General features: G+C 42.9%; 1 protein-coding gene across 1 annotated transcript in view; it reads left to right on the top strand.

Annotated features, from left to right (window-relative positions):
• tnfrsf21 (tumor necrosis factor receptor superfamily, member 21) overlaps positions 1 to 15,610 on the top strand; it is a 49,240-nt gene extending 33,630 nt beyond the window's left edge. The window contains exons 5-7 of the mRNA XM_078289767.1: positions 10,906 to 10,990; positions 11,078 to 11,218; positions 14,229 to 15,610. Of these exons, the coding sequence (XP_078145893.1) occupies positions 10,906 to 10,990; positions 11,078 to 11,218; positions 14,229 to 14,458 (456 nt within the window). The 3' untranslated portion in view covers positions 14,459 to 15,610. The remainder of the gene's footprint in view (positions 1 to 10,905; positions 10,991 to 11,077; positions 11,219 to 14,228) is intronic.
• The last annotated feature ends 1,085 nt before the right edge of the window (positions 15,611 to 16,695 follow it).

Below are 16,695 nucleotides of genomic sequence, written 5' to 3' on the forward strand. Positions count from 1 at the left end.
AATATGTGCACTAAACAAAGAAGACGCTCTGCCAAAGTGAAATATTACTTGTGCCTTAGCTTCTCTATAAATACTGTGTTGCGTCTATATGGCACGGCTATTTTTATAGTCCAGTGTAGTTTCACAATCACAGATATGATTCTCTCTCTCTTCTTCTTCTTTTTCTCTTGAACCTGCACACACGCACTCACATGAACGTGCAACCAGTGCTGCGTGCATGTGTCAGGATGGCAAATGTTAGTTAATAAACAAGTCACAAGAGCAACAGCAACCTCCCCCATGGGCCCCGCGTGACCAGCCTGCTACCTCACACTGTAATCTCTTTAGAACACACACACACACACACACACACACACACACACACACACTGGGGACAGAGGAACAAGAAGCCTGATGGCACAGTGGATCATTCATCGCCATCCATTTTCTTCCATCGCTCCATCTCTCTGTTCCTCCCTCTCTCATAACTTTCTCCAGATTCGTATCATGTTAGTCCTCTCCCAAGGTTAGCGCAGCACAGTTAAAGTCTTGTTCTGGTTTTAAAGATATGCCAAATGTCTGAGATGGGTATCGCCTGCTGTAATTTCGCCTGTCACCGCCACTTAATAATCGGGCGCATGATCTCTGTTGGTCATTTTTCTCTCTTTCTCTCTGGATCGATAGCGGATGAGATAGCGGCTAATAAATTGTTCAGTGAGGGAGGCATGGTGAACTTATGGAGAACACAATGTGCTGGAGAGGGAATGGAGGAAATGGGAGCAGTGCTGTTATCGAGTGTTTTTGCAGTGACTTGAGGATGAACTTGAACTCTGTGGTGGGACAGGTCTGTGTGTGTGTTTGAATGTGTGTGTGTGTGTGTGTGTGTGTGAGAGAGAGAGAGAGAGAGAGAGAGAGAGAGAGAGAGAGGAAGATAATAGAAAGATGACAGAGGAAGAGAGAGCAAAGGGATATTCAGATAGGCAACTCAAATCTGATTTCTTTGCATATCTGATACGAGTTTGATTTTTTTTCTAATGTCCAAACAGCAAAAAAAACACATTGAATCCTTTTGCAATCAGATTCAAACTGTATTCATAGAAGGTTAGGGTTCAAGTCGTACCTCTGAAAATGAATCTCAGTCTGACCACTCAGATCAGATTACGAGTGGGGGGTTTTTTTTTTCATCACTTTCCACTCAACATGTATTTCACATCGTACTTTTCAACAAGAAGAGCAGAGGGACGACACACATGGAGAACCAGCAAGGGAATATCAGTTCCTGGAAAAAATGAAGGGGTTTCATGCGTCCTCTCAGCATGGGGGCTTAGGGTTAGTATAGGACAAAGTTGAAGCACGTATAGAAATAAAACTATATAAGACAATGTATTTGTCTTGTGTGATGAACTAGAAAACTCCATCATAAAAACAGTTAAAATAAGCAATATAGCACACAAATCCAATCTGGTAGCTTGTAAATTACAATGTGGACGTTCGGTCTTAAAGATCAGATTTTAAAAACAAGATTTGCCTGCTGTCTGAACATGACTACAGAACAGAGACAGAGAAAGAGACAGATAGTCAGAGAGAAAGAGAGAGGGATAGTGAAAGAGAGAGAGAGGAAGATGTGTGCGAGACATATATGGCCATTTGCGCGGGTCAGTCGATATCCGGGGTCGGTCGATGTGAATCCTCACTCACTTCGGGCCGGGTCAGTGTGACTCACTTAGGGGAATCATGTCCATGTATCAGTTACATAACAGCAATATACGACTTTGACTATCGAACACACAGTAAAAGAAAAAAAAACAACATTCCCAGTATCGATGGCGTTCCCCTCGGAACAATTGAGCGTCAGCTGTCTGATGCATGCGACTATTTTTATCTGCGCTGCTGCGTGAGAGATGAAACCCGACAGAAGAGGCTGCATGCGGCGGAGTGACGCATGTTCGCGGCGGCGTGGGGTTCTGGTCCATCACAGCTCTCATAACATGTCATTCCCCCTCCTCTGTGTGCCGTCTGATAAAATAGTCTTTTAAAAAATCGAAAATTCGCAGTGGGTTAGCGAGCAGACAGCCAGAGTAGGGATGTAACCTTGAATAAGCGTAATCATCATTATGACAGGATTAAAGCCCTATCCAGATGTAAACAAAATGTTCGACCCACCGCCACCACCGAAAGCCAAAACATGGGATTGGAGGCCTTAGTCCAACCCACTTTATCCCCAGAGTTCATATCACAGAGGCAAATACTCTCCACATGATTTTTATTCTGCTCTTTGAAAGCTTCAAAATGTGTTGTGGAGTCGCACAAAGCTTTTTTTTTTGCACCTACGAGTAACACAGTTTATGGAAATATAGTCAATCTGTATACAGTATGGTCAAAAAAAATGTTGATTGGGCCTTTAAAACATTTTTGAATCCATTCATAAAATGGGTTTTTAATAGAGAGATTGCTGCGCCCTCCTGCGTCTTTTCGGCTCTGGCGTCGATATGTACAAATATGTGATTAATGAGCAGTCATGCTGTTTCATTTAGATAACTCTCCTCTGTGTGGCTAATGAACGGATCATATCAGAGATTGCACCAGATGGAGCTGGAGGGAGGGAGGGAGGGAATGATGGAGCTGGAGAGGGAAGGAAAGACTGATAGAGGGAGAGAGAGGAAGAGAGGGTGATTTCAGCTCAGAGCCCTGTCCAGGATATCTGTGAGTCCTCAAATAAATAAATAGTCTGGAAAAAGTCTTAAATAAGTTAGATTTTTACTGCCCCATAGCAAAAAATGACCATAATATATCTTTGGGAATCTATGGGGTTGTTGATCAGTTCCAGTCAATGATTACTTGGTCTGGTGCTGCGATTTCTGGCTTTCAGATTCACTTTCTGGCCCCAACTCTGAACAAAATTCCTCAACCATTGACATTTCAGGACACATTTTCACTTTCGCTTTTTCTTGCTGCTGACTTACAGTTTCAGAAGTTTCATTAGCTGTGTTCAATCGGAAACCGTCTGTTTTTGCCAGCTTTTTGTTTCTTCCTTTTGGTGGTTGCCTTGGTCTTAAATCCATTTCAAGATGCCCTTCCTGTCTCTTCTGAGTGTAGCCCAGAGGTCAAAGTAGGGGGAAGGTTGACCGGAAGATTACGGGGTTCAAATTGTGGAGCAGTTGGACAAATTCGTATGGGAACACGGGATGAGAAACACTCTTTCCTCTCAATAGCTACCCTCTAGGTGACCCTGCACAACACTTCACCTACAACAGCAGAAGATTGTGTTTTTTTGTCACTGGGCAGCTCCTGGGTATGAATCTATCTGACTATGTGAGTGGGAAGCAGGCCGTTGTTGCAGAAGAGCATGTGTGTTCAATCTTCCCTGTATAGATGCATAGATACTCTATTTGTCCCAGGGGAAAATTCAGTTGTCCCAGCAGCAACACACACTTGAGACACAGTGAACAACATAGGGAAACACTATAATGAAGCTCATTCATTCGTTCATTCATTTTCCATACCTACTTAGAGTATGTCAGGGTCACGGAGGGGCTGGAGCCTGTCCCAGCATGCATTGGGAAGCACCCTGGACAGGTCGCCAGTCTGTCACAGGGCTTATAATAAAGCTAAAAAAAAACTAAAAAAATGAAATGCTATGTTTCCCCACTGTACAACCACCCAATCTATTAAGATGTTCTTTAGTATTATAGTATTAGTATTATTTATGCACATTGAGGAAGGCCCGATTGCTGAAATGTCTGTATTATGCGTGTTTTATTCTGATAAAAGAATGAAAAATAGAAAAATCTGGAAATGCGGTGAGTCCCAGTCTTGTTGTTTGACTGCAGACTGTTGTTTTCCTCTAGATCTATGCCAGACAGCCTCCGGCGGAACGATTTTGTGCAAATTTCAACCCGCCTCATTCCCAACTCTTGCACCAACCGGTCTCACGTTGGACCTCTTAAAGTTTAAAGAAGCTTAATGTTTTCAACCCCGGGAATATGAGCCAGCATACATATAGATGGCTCATGAGCCAGCCATACATATAGATGGCTCATTTCAAGCTTAACAGCATCAAAAAGAGATTTCCGATCAGACAGATGTCCCAAATAAAGCCCCTTAAACTGTCGGTTTCATTTTTGAAAAAAAAAAAAAAGGGCAAACATGTCTGGGAAAAGATTGGGGCCACTTCAGTCAGCAGGCCATGACCCAGATGATTTGTCTGGACTCAAACGGGAAAAAGAGAAAATATCCCACCCACACAGCATCAGATTTGAAATGGTGTGATATACCAATTCACTCGTATTCAGCGTAATTGTGCCTTAGGATATCTGTACCTCCATGTGATTTATAGATCACTATTTGAGTGTTTCAGGGCCTAATTTTGTGGGATTTTATGATTGTTTTTTAACCTCTGGATGTTCCAGGTTGAAAAACTGAAGCCAAAAAGAGAAGTCAGTCATCAGAATAATCCATTTAGGGACAGTGATTGAACAGAACAAAGTTTTGCCTCTGGTGTGCCACGTGAGAAGCACAAAAATCTTGTTGTGAGCAATATAAAAGAGCAAAAATGATTTTTGTTTTTTTGTTTTTTGAGTAAATGGACTCTGTGGTTTTCCCTGATTAGATTTATTCACAGGAGACACAGAGAGACAGAGAGAGGGAGAGAGAGAGAGACACAGAGAGAGGGAGGGATAGAGAGAGAGAGAGAGAGAGAAAGAGAAGCCGTTATCATTTGTCTTTTTGTTTGCTCGTCCTCTTTTCCTCTCTTACCCCCCTTTGTGTTCTAGAGCGAACAGCTGAAAACAAAAAAAAACACTTATTATAAGGATTACAGTATAGTAGTCATTTTCTCTTCTAGCCACAATGATGCACAATGGAATCCAATTTCCGCCCTAATTGAGTGTTTATGACTCTGGTCCCATTAGAGGCCATTCAGTCCCTTCCATGATGAGACCCATAACATTAAGAAAAACAAAACCGCATCCCTTGCTTTCTGGAAAACAGACAAAATTTCCCAGAAATTGCAGTGACTCATACTGAAAGGTGATTCAGAGAGACTATCTTAGTCAGTTTGTGACCACTGACACTGACATTGGGAAGTTGTTCCAGTTCGCCCCCCAGAAAAGGAGGGTGAGTTACAGAGCAGCACCCCAGGGAGCTGGTAGGGACTCAGTGACTTGCTCAAGGACACTTCTGCAGTCCAGATGCTTGCCAACACAGCCTGCTGCCCAGTGTACTGCAGCACATGGAGTAAATGTGGACACATGATCCGATCCATTAAAGATGCATTGTAAAATGTCATAAATGCATGGGAGGCAATAGAAAAAATGATTGTTTTTCTTAACCTTGAGAAAGTCCACTTTTTGGAGATATAAGTTTTGGTCAGGATGAACACACTACATGGTGGTCTCTTTTAACCAAAGCATGTTACAGCACCATGAAAGCATACAGTGTTTTTAAAGGATAAGTTTGGCGATTTTGGACGTACTGTGTATATAATTTGTCTCTTCCATACCTGTAGTACTTGGACCCACAGAGAATATTGACTCCAGAATCAGCTGTCGGATGAACAGGGTTTGTCAAAATATTTCCAAAAAAGCCATTTGTAAGCTCTACAGGAGAGTTGAGAGTAAAGGGAGAAGTTGCAAAGTACATAAATTAAAATTAGCTCTGATTTCATGACACAATTCCACAATTACGCACACTTTCACTAATCAGGAAATCACTGCTGTGGGGTGAAAGTGCGTTACTGGCGGAGTGATCTAGCTTCTCGTACGGTCAGGTCAGATTGTAAACAGTAGAGTTTGGTAGAAGACTATCTACTGAGTGGAAATGGTGCAGTGCTGTTGCTTTCCAGGCTGTGAATATAAATATGTCGGTTGGTCGGTCGCCATATCGTTTTCACAGACTGGCTTTTTTGGAGATATTTTGACAAGCCCCATTTAGACTCATTGTTAGCAGCAAGAGGCAACGGAGCTCGCTGTTTCAACCGACAGCCGACTCAGGAGCCAATATTCTCTGCTGGTCCAACTAGTACAGCTATGTAAGAGACAAATTATATATAGGTCCAAAATCGCCGAACTTATCCTTTAACAGACTTGGCCCTGGTGGGACTCGACAGCAGTGGCGGGGTGTGTGCCATGCTCTCCCCGCTGAGCTACAGAGGACTGCTGGGCCAAGTTCCTATCTTAGCTGCATCTTAGTTAACAGCCCATCTGTTTTGGGAGTAATTACAGCTGAGTGAGATTTTTTGCTCCAACATTTTTAATCTAATTAATCAAAATATCCCCGGTGTCTGTGCCTGTCCCCTGTGTCCTTCATATCCAACTCTCCCAACTAGGCTATAGCCTTAGTGTGTGTGTGTGTGTGTGTGTGTGTGTGTGTGTGTGTACATGTGTGTGTATGTGTGTGTACATGTGCGTGTCAGAGTGTGTGCCTCGTGTGTGTCTAAGCCCTCGTCCCTATCAGGCCCTTGTGTTGTGCTGACAGGAGCAGTCAGCATCTCAGCCTGATCCCCCTCTCTCTCCCTCTCTCTCTCTCTCTCTCTCTCTCTCTCTCTCTTTCCCTCTCTCTCTCTCTCTCTCTCTCTCTCTCTTTCTCTCTCTCCCTCTCTCTCTCTCTCTGCCCCTTGTCTCGTTCCTCTGACTCAGACTGGCCTGGGAAGTTTCTGGAACAACGATACTGTTTTTCCCCCACAGCTCAGTCCTCGGTGGCTCAGTCCTGATCTTCTCACGGCTGCCAAGATCGGGGAAATCAGAGTCCCTGTGGTTAAAAGGTGCTTTCAGACAGAGCGGCGGACACCGCAAAGCGTCCGCAGTTCCTCTCTAGTGAAGGGAGAAAGCTTTTCACACGGCGGTAGGCAGGCCGTGTTCGCAGGGAGAGGAATTCGTCATAGCAACGTAATCAAAACCGTACAGCCTACACCTCGTACACATAGCCCATTGCTCAATCTATTTCTTTAAAACAATTTAAAAAATGATGAACACAAATCAAAGATTATACAGTCGTAAATATTGTTTTTACCGCGAAAGAAACCTACAAAGATATTTATTTAGATTGCCAATGTTATTGCTATTTGTTTGCATGCTAAGTTGTTAGCTAGCTAGCGGTCGCCATGTTGAATGCTTTAGTGGGGTGTCATCAACCCCTACTAAAATTTGATTGGCTGTGAGATGAAGCGGCAGCAGATTCTGCTTGGGAAAGTTGAACAGATTTACATTTTTTAGCCCTTTTTTTGGCCAACAAACATCCACCACAAACTTGTTGAAAGCAAACGGTAACTAGCGAATCCACCGCTCCGTTTGAAAGCACCTTCAGACCGGTGGTTCCCAACCTGGGGGTCATGAGAAATTTGGGGTTCGCAGCATGATTTTTGTGGTGCGGGGTCATGAGATGATTCATGGAATGTGAAAAAAATGTAGAGGTTAGAGAAGCGAGCTTGTGACCGGAAAATCGTCAGTTCAAATCCCAGGACCGGTTCGGAAAATGTGGGTGTGGAGAGTAAATGAGTAAAGCTCTCTTTTCCCTCAGCAACTACAGTGGAGTTGCCCTTGAGCAAGGCACTGAACCCCCAAACATTCAAACTGAACCCTGTCTGAATGTGAAGCAGGATGTTACTGGAAAGGAGCGAGCATGCTCAGTCGACTTCCCCTGGATAAATAAAGGTTAAAATTAAAAATATATATTGCAGTGTTCCCTCTGTATTCATTCAGCAGTGGTGAGCCACCGCAGCAAGGGAATTACCACAACTGCTAGAGAAAATTAAAATTAGCATTGTAATTTAGCCTTACTATCATCTAAGACTAAAATTAGTGTAGTCCAACTGTTTTACAAGTAATGTTTTTACTATGATTAGAAAACATTTTTAGCACTACAACCTCAGCTTGAATCATAAGTTGGACCCAAACAGACACAGATATGGGACAAAACTGCATCAAATTACAGAGGAAACACTATTGCTAATATAGAAAATTACTGTGTTTTCCATCTTTGTGACGTCTTTGAGTTTTCCTGAAATAATTTTGTATTTGCAGCCTTGGGATTTCCTCCTATAATTAACCAAGTGGCCTAAAAAGGGAAAACAGAAAAATCATCATTTGGGCGTCGCTTCATTTTTGGGCCGCTGTGAGACAAAATGGGTGAGAAGTGCTGGTTTAGACGGCCATGAGAAGATCGGATCTGTGCCACAGAGATGAACATCAGATCATTTGAGCTTGTCCAATAGCGTGCGTCGTATGCGTCCGCTGACTTCCGGTCCCTGGAGGCCGCTAAATTTGTCGTCTGTCCTCCCTTATGGGTCTCTGTGTTTTTGTTTTGCTACATCTGCTCCTAACATTATCTTGACACGGTCGCATCTGCTCCTGGGTGAATGTTGGTGTGCCTCTGTTTGTGTGTAAATGTGTGTGTGCATGTGTGTGTGTGTGTGTGTGTGTTTGTTTGTGCGTATTTGTGCCCATGCCTCACAAGCCTTTGTGAGCGAGACAGAGTGTGTTTGTTTTCTAAGTATCTCAAGTTGTGTCACACTCCGGCCTACTGACCCAGAGACATTATTGAATAGAGAGAAAGAAAATGAGAGAAAGAGCGAGAGAGAGAGAGGGAGAAAGAGAGAGAGGAAGAGAGAGAGAGAGAACAGTACTGCTGTTTGTTTCTAACCCAGATACTGCAGATGCGTGCCCATCAGGCCTGATATTATATTGAGCAGAAATCCAATGGAAAACAATGGATTTTCACCGTCAGACAGTCAAGTTTTTTCTAATGTAGTTTCAAGCCGGGTTGGATTTCCTCTGTGCGGTGAATGAAATGACCTCTCTGCTGCTGCGACCTTTAGGTCTGACTGGAGTCATGCTGGGAAAAACAAGACGCGCTCTCATGATCTCATCCCCAAACCAGTCACTACTGGTTCAAACCACAGGTTCATTACCACACCAAAGAGAGAGAGAGGGAGAGAGAGGGAGGGTGGGGGGAGTGGGGGTTAGGGGAGGGTGGTGGGAGGATAGGGGAGGAAAGAGGAAAAAAAAGAGAAAGAGGAAGATGTGAGGATAGGAGGAGAAACAGAAACAAAGAGAGGGATGGAGAGCAAGAAATGGAGCTGGACGTTTACTGTGAAGATCGAAAGAGACAGAAAGATGGAATGATAGAGGAGAGGAGGAGAAAGTGAGGGATAGAGGGAGAAAAACAGAAAGAGATGGAAGGATAGAGAAGGAAAGACAAAGATGGAAGGATAAGAGAGAAACTGATTAATGATAAGGCTACAAGGACCAGAGATGGAAGTTTAGAGGGAAGGAGACAGAAAGATGGAAGGATAGAGAAGCAGAAAGGAGCAGAAAAAGAAGAATGAATTGAGAGGAAAAACAGAACGAGATGGAAGGATAGAGGAGGAAATGGAAAGAGGCAAAGATGGAAGGATAGGGACAGAAACAGATAAAGAAATAGAGGGATGTTGGGAACGAGAAACAGAGAGAGAAACAGAAACATGAGGCGATTTTGAGAAATTTGAGAGAAAAAAGAGAGAAATATGGTTGCATAAGGACAGAAAGAAAGACAAAGAAAGAGAGGGATGGAGAGACAATAAAAAACAGAGATGTAAGGATAGATAGGGAGAGAGTCAGAGGAAAAGAGTTGACTAGATGGAGAGATACAGACAGACAAAGTCTGTCTCCTGTGCTGCAGTACAATGGTGTTGAATTGAATTACTGTTTAACGGGTGTGTGACAGGAGCCCATGTGCTCTGTGGGCAGTAAATACCAGGCTGTCTGTCATGGTGTGTGTGTGTGTGTGTGTGTGAGTGAGAGAGAGAGAGCGAGACAGAGAGAGAGAGAGTGTGTGTGTGTGTGTGTGTGTGTGTGTGAAAGAGGGAGAAAAAGCACAGAAAGTCTGACTGTGTATGTGAGATAAACAGAGAGTTTGTGTAAGTTTGTTTGTGATAGGGAGTTTGTATTGTATGTATGTGTGTATGTGTGTGTGTGTGTGTGTGGTGGGTGGTCTAGAGCAGAGAGGTCGGGGCAGAGCTGTGCCACCCGACCCACACACACACACACACAAACACACACACACACACACACAGAGAGAGAGAGAGAGCACTGTATACTCAGCCTTTGTTTTCTGGACACTTGTGTTTCTCTCTCTCTGTCTCTCTCTCTCTCTCTCTCTCTCTTTCTCTCTCTCTCTTTCTTCTTCTACTCTGCCTTTTCCCCATTCATTCCTTCAACTTCAACTTCACAACTCTCTCCATCTATTCTTTCCCTTCCTCCTACATTCCCTCTACTTTCTTGTTTTCTCCTTCGTCTCTTCCCATTTGCTTTTCTTTCTCTCTTTCCCCCTCTTCCCTCTTTTCCCCCATAATCCTCTTCTCCCCTCTCTCCTGTGTTTCCTCACTCCATCCTTCCTCTCTCTCCCTCTCCATCCCTCACCATCCCTCCCCTCTTCCTTTCACCCTTTCTCTTTTCTGTCTCCTCACCCTCCTATCCCCTCCTCTCTCTCCATCCTCCCCCCCCTTACTTCCTTCTCCATCTCTTCTCTCCCTCACCTCCCTATTCCCCCTCTTTCCTTACATCTTTCCCCCTAATCCCCATCTCTATCTTTCCTCTCCCCTTTAACTCCATGTTCCTCCTCTCTTCCTCCATCTTTCCCCTAAACTTCCTTCTCCATCTCTCCTCCCCCCTTACCTCCTTATTCCTCTCTTTCTGCATCTTTCCTCCCCCCTTCACTCAAAGACTCATCTGTTCAGACTGGCCTTCATTTATCCTCTGTGTCTATAATAATTTCAGTTTTTATGTCTTATTGTCTTTATATCTTACTGTTTTTTACAGTTTTGTGGTCTTATTTTAACTATTTTACTTGGTGACTCTGTGAAATGTGCTTTATAAATAAACTTTACTTACTTACTTACTTTACCTCCCTCTCCCTTCCCGCCATCTCTCCCTCTCCGTCTCCCTCCTACAGTTTGACATTAACCAGCTGATGACCTCAGTGAATGTAAGCCAAAGCCTCAGTCCCATCCACAAGCCGCTGGACTCCCCCGGCAGCGGCGGCAGCGGCGGCAGCGGCGGGAGCGGCGGGAGCGGCGGGAGTGGCGGGAGTGGCGGCAGCGGCAGCAGCGGCATCGTGGGCGGAGCCGGCGGCGGGCTGGTGGAGCAGTCGCCGGTGGACCGCACCAAGGGCTTCTTCCCCGACGAATCAGAGCCCCTGCTCCGCTGTGACTCCACCTCCAGCAAAGACTCCGCCCTCAGCAGGACCGGCTCCTTCATTACCAAAGGTGAGCCGGGAACTCTGAATAGAATAGAATAGTTGCGAGGATCAAACTTGTGACCTTTTGGTTTACAGGACTTTCACTCTCATCTGTTTGGTCCCCCAAAGCCTACAGTTCTAAAGCCCACAGAATAGAATAGAATAGAATAGAATAGAATAGAATAGAATAGCGATTCAGTGTCTTGCTTAAGGACATTTCAACAGGTCACATGACAGTTGTGAGGATCAAACCTGTGAACTTTTGGTTTACAGGACTGTCATTCTGTCTATTAGGTTCCCATAGAATAGAACAGAATAGAATAGGGATTCAGTGTCTTGCTCCAGGACATTTCAACAGGTCACATGACAGTTGTGAGGATCAAACCTGTGAACTTTTGGTTTACAGGACTGTCGTTCTGTCTGTTAGGTTCCCCTGATACCCCAAAGCTCCTAGAATAGAATAGAATAGCATAGAATAGAATAGAATAGAATAGAATAGGGCTCAGTGTCTTGCTCAAGGGCATTTCAACAGGTCACATGACAGTTGCGAGGATCAAACCTGTGATCTTTGGGTTTACAGGACTGTCATTCTGTCTATTAGGTTCCCCTAGCATAGAATAGAATAGAATAGAATAGAATAGAATAGAATAGAATAGGAACATGGGAAAAGACTTCCATTATTGCACACACACACACACACACACACACACACAGCCAACTGGAGCTGCATGGCACCCCACATCAGGAATGACAGCCATTTCAGCCGGGGAACCCTGACCTCTCACTTACATGTTGAAACACATGTGCTGTCACGTGTGTCGTGTGTCAACAACACACCGTCATGTCTGGAAATCCCACGTCACGTTTCTCCAGTCCTCAAAATTCAAACAGTTACATCTCGTGCAAAAATTGCATAGTGCAGCTTTGGTGCACACTCGCACCATTTTATGTCCTCGAATGAATATGCAGAAAGCAAAATAACTGCCAGAAACAGGAGACAGTTTTATATTTCGCTCTTAAGTTTTGATTCGTCACTTCTCATGCGCAGTGATTTCATGCTAGTGATCACACCTGACACCAGAGTTTCATTTGGGCAAATAAAGTGAAAATACGGCGTCTCAATTAGAGGGATGGGACGCTCTTCTCTAGTGCAGCTTTAACTTTTCCTGAACAGTCGGCCATCTTGGCAGGCAGTCAACAGGTGTGTGTTAAACGCTACAGGTGTCAGTAAGGAAACAATAAGCACAGCCAGTGACAGGTATTTGTGTCCATTATTCTAGAGTAGACATCATTATTCACAGCATACACCCAAAACAAAATCAAAAACGAAATTTATTCTTCACTCTCCAAGTCAAACAGGACGCTCATACTCCAGAAACTCACTGAACTTCTGTCCTCCAGACTTAAAAGAGACTATTTAATCCCGAAACTCCCCATGAGATCGACTCCTAAGGGAAAGTGCTGAATAAATGTGATCAAACAATGTTGCAAATCTTTCATCTGACAAAGCATTTCTGGTGGCCAAGATGGCTCGTTCTCAGAGAAAAGGCCGGGTTTCTTGGCAGCGGCCTGTGAAGATATTGTATATCAGCGGTGTCAAATTTTCACACCCTTAGCAAATTATTCAGACACTCACTAATGTGTCTCACACAGCTCTGTCATTGAAAATAATGTGACAGCCGTGCAGTCAGATATGGATGTGTGTGTGTGTGTGTGTGTGTGTGTGTGTGTGTGTGTGTGTGTGTGTACTGCCCCCATCTGGACACTTGGCGTAGTGCTCTTAGTTTTCTAGCCTTATTTGTATTTACTGACATCAAATACTGTATGTACAAAAATTGTTTATTTTAATTAGCAGCTTGAAAATGGCTGTGGATTCTTTAACCATCATATTTAAGACACTTTGAATTTCACATTCACATTCAAATTTAACATTCACATTTTTTATCTCGCTTCAAAGATAGATTGATAGTTTTGAAGAAGGTTTATTTGTGACAGTGGAATAATAACAATAATAATAATAATAATCATATTATTATCTTTCGATTTTTAAATACTACTGCTACTACTACTATGACTAACTGGGGTTAAAAAATACTAAAAATAGTCACAATAACAGCAGGGATTAAACAAGATCATAAGTTACTATCTAGACTTAATAGCATTGCAGTTCTTCACATTTTCCACTGACTTTAGCTCAAGTCTTTTCTCTCTTTTCTGTTTTGTCACCCTCTCTCATTTGTGTTTTTGTGCTTATTCCTCTCACTTCCTTGTCTGTCTCCATCATGACAAAAAAAAACACTAGCAGTCTAAAGTTCAATTGGTGGGGAAAACACTGCATGACCAATGGTTTACTTGTTTATATTTAACAAGGCAGGTTAAAATGTAAAAATGCAACAAATTTCCATCCATCTCTGACCATGTTCTATCTATTGAAGACTATCGGAAACACTAAAACAATATAAAAGAATACTTCTATTTTTTATTATTATCCTTATTTATCTATTTCTATCTTTCTTTCTTTCTTTTTTAATGTCATTTTACAAGGCAAATTGTGTATTTTTTGTGTTTTATTAAGTTTGCCTTGCCTTGCGTAAAAGCACAAATTTAGTACATATTATGTTAAGATATTCATAATAACTTAGAACTTAGAAGAGTTATAACATATTATAGGCCCTATTTTGTCTTCAGCTTTTGGTCTGTTCAGTTCTTAGCCTACTTTTACTCTTCTGTAAGCACTTTGTAAAGTTGTTTGATTAGATTTTATTGTAAGACTTTTTTTTATCATTTTATGTTTATTTTATTGTGTTTTGCTTTATCTTGCTTTATTATAATTATCTACTTCATGCCTTATTTATTGTGTCGTGATATTATCTAGGCTACCCACTATTTGTTTTGTGGTACTATTGTTTTACTATCTTACTGTATACTGTGAAGCACTTTGTAAACTGTGTTTTATAAAAGTGCTATATAAATAAAGTTATTGTTATTATTACAGCTGTATGTAAACCATTCTCTCTCTCTCCCCCTCTCCCCTCCAGAGAAGAAAGACACGGTGCTGCGGCAGGTGCGTCTGGACCCGTGCGACCTGCAGCCCATCTTCGACGACATGCTGCACATCCTGAACCCCGAAGAGCTGCACGTCATCGAGGAGATCCCCGCCGCCGAGGACAAGCTGGACCGGCTGTTTGAGATCGCCGGGGTGAAGAGCCAGGAGGCCAGCCAGACGCTGCTGGACTCCGTCTACAGCCACCTGCCCGACCTGCTATAGTGGAGGATGGAGGAAGGAACCAGAATCGGCTGGGTCATCAAATCGAATCGAAAGTGGGGAAACTCAAAGCGGGAAGGAAGAGTCAGTTCTGGCATTGAAAGATCTAGCAGTGTAAAGGCACAGGTGGCGTTTTCGGTTATCGAGTTGACTGATCTGATCCCCGTATGGAGTGAAGAGGGGGAGTCCGAATCGATGTCACTTCACATTCTTCGGTGATTTGAGCTTGTCATTTTAGCTAAAGGGGGGTGACCCTACTTCCTCCAACGAGTCCTTCCAGGTCTTTAGCGGGACGTACCTGACACATTAGTCCTCTTCATCCTCCCACCTCCCTCTGTATCCACACTGGTACTCCTTCAAAACACCTCCATCCTCTGGCGCCGCTCTCAAGGCCATGATACAGGGTCAACACTTAATGTAGTTAAGTGATTTTAAGAGTATGTTTTTCACTTTACATTTGTTCAGTATGTAACTCCTTTGACTTTTTCCAATTGCCAATTCCTTGTCCCGTTTAAAGGAGTGTTGGTCAACTCAGCTGCCCTCAAAGTTGCCCGAGTATCACGACCTTAATAATGAGACTCAAGTGTCCAAACTAGTGCAAACCTGGGCTGAGAAGTAGCTGAATATATATTGAATACTTGGGAAAAAATATAAGGAGCGCTTTGTTTATCTTCACTTGCAAATGATGTGTTCACCTTTAAAGGATAATACCGGTGTTTTCTTAAGTTTGTGCCATTCGTCTAGGTTGCCCCTCTCCTTTACATTATTCCTGCTGGTGTCTGCACACAGTCGGCATAGTTGGAGATGTCAGGTTTTGTTTTCCTCCCTTCAGAAGAAGCTATTTGCTGCCATTCATTTTTGTACAGTATGAAAAACAACTTACACAGACTTGAAAATTGCCCAAGCTAGATAATCCATCACAGTAAACATGAGGCCTTAATTTAGTTTTATCAAAGTTTCTGTTATCGTTATTTCACTGGGCCTGAGTTGAGTTGTTTTCATATCAGCGCTGCATTAGGTTACGCTCTGCTTACTGTCAATCACCTGATACCAACAGGAAGAAATGGAAGAATGTCCTCCAGGAAATACTCCCATAAAAACATGTCGCCTTACAAACTTTACTGTCACATCCATGTCTTGTTTTTGGGGAATCTTTGTTAGCATAGCAGTTAGCATATTTGACAGCAATTCATTTCAAGCTAGGTTTGACACCGTAAAGTTTGTTTTTTAAACATGACAGAAAATAAGTAAATGTTAAAAAAATGTAATTACATACAGCATGCATTGCAAAATGACTTGGGGAATGTAACCTACACACAGACAGTAGTCAATGGGCTATAACTTTAAATAACACCGGTATTATCCTTGGTGTTTAAGGTGCTTAAGTGTGTTTAAGTGTCTTGGAAGATAAGGTATTCAAAGGTATTTTTGCCCAGGTGTGGATCGACCCTGAAGTCATGTGCCTGATCTTGTTAAGTCTCCCATTTTTCAGCCCACAAACCCCCTTGTTGAGTGAACCCACCCATCCCATCCCATCCCACCCCACCCCACCCCCTGACCCCCCAAGCAGCCTACACCTAGAGAAGATCGACTCTCCAGGTCTAAGCTTCATAGCTTGTAACCTCTCTGCCAGAACAACAGGGGTACAATGATTCAAGCCCTGACCTGCTGCTCTGGAAGCAAAGCCATATATCTCAAATATTGGATTAATTCACTGAAATAATCCAATATTAGAATACTGGATTCATATTTAAGTAATCTAATATTGAAATATTCTGATATATGGCTTTGTCTTGAACTCACACACAATAAGTGAACAGGAGGGGCGCAGCGTCCGGCGCCCCAGCCTGCTTCTCTGGAAACCAAAGCCATATATCTAAAACTGTTTAGATACGTTGCTTTGGAAGCTTTGTTACTGTTGGACTCATGGACAGTATACCACAAACACTACTACCAGTACGCACATTAAGATTCAAATCACTGCTAGCTAGCCCTCTTCGCCTCAACAATGTAGCGTTGATAAAGTGTTCTTGATACATTTTGGAGCTTCATGTCTGTGTGTTGTTGGATCAGACTCAGGCGTCTGAGTGTTTCAGTGCTATAGAAAGAATAATAAAACAAAAAAAAAACACACTTTTCTTTCATGCAGTTGTACGTCGCTACATGCTCAGTGTGTAGTTGATACTAAAATGTAACGATATTGATGCACTAATTATTTTTTCTATGGGAGAGGCAGACAT

The sequence above is a fragment of the Centroberyx gerrardi genome, chromosome 18 (genome assembly GCF_048128805.1).
Source record: "Centroberyx gerrardi isolate f3 chromosome 18, fCenGer3.hap1.cur.20231027, whole genome shotgun sequence".
Classification (NCBI taxonomy): Eukaryota; Metazoa; Chordata; class Actinopteri; order Beryciformes; family Berycidae; genus Centroberyx; species Centroberyx gerrardi.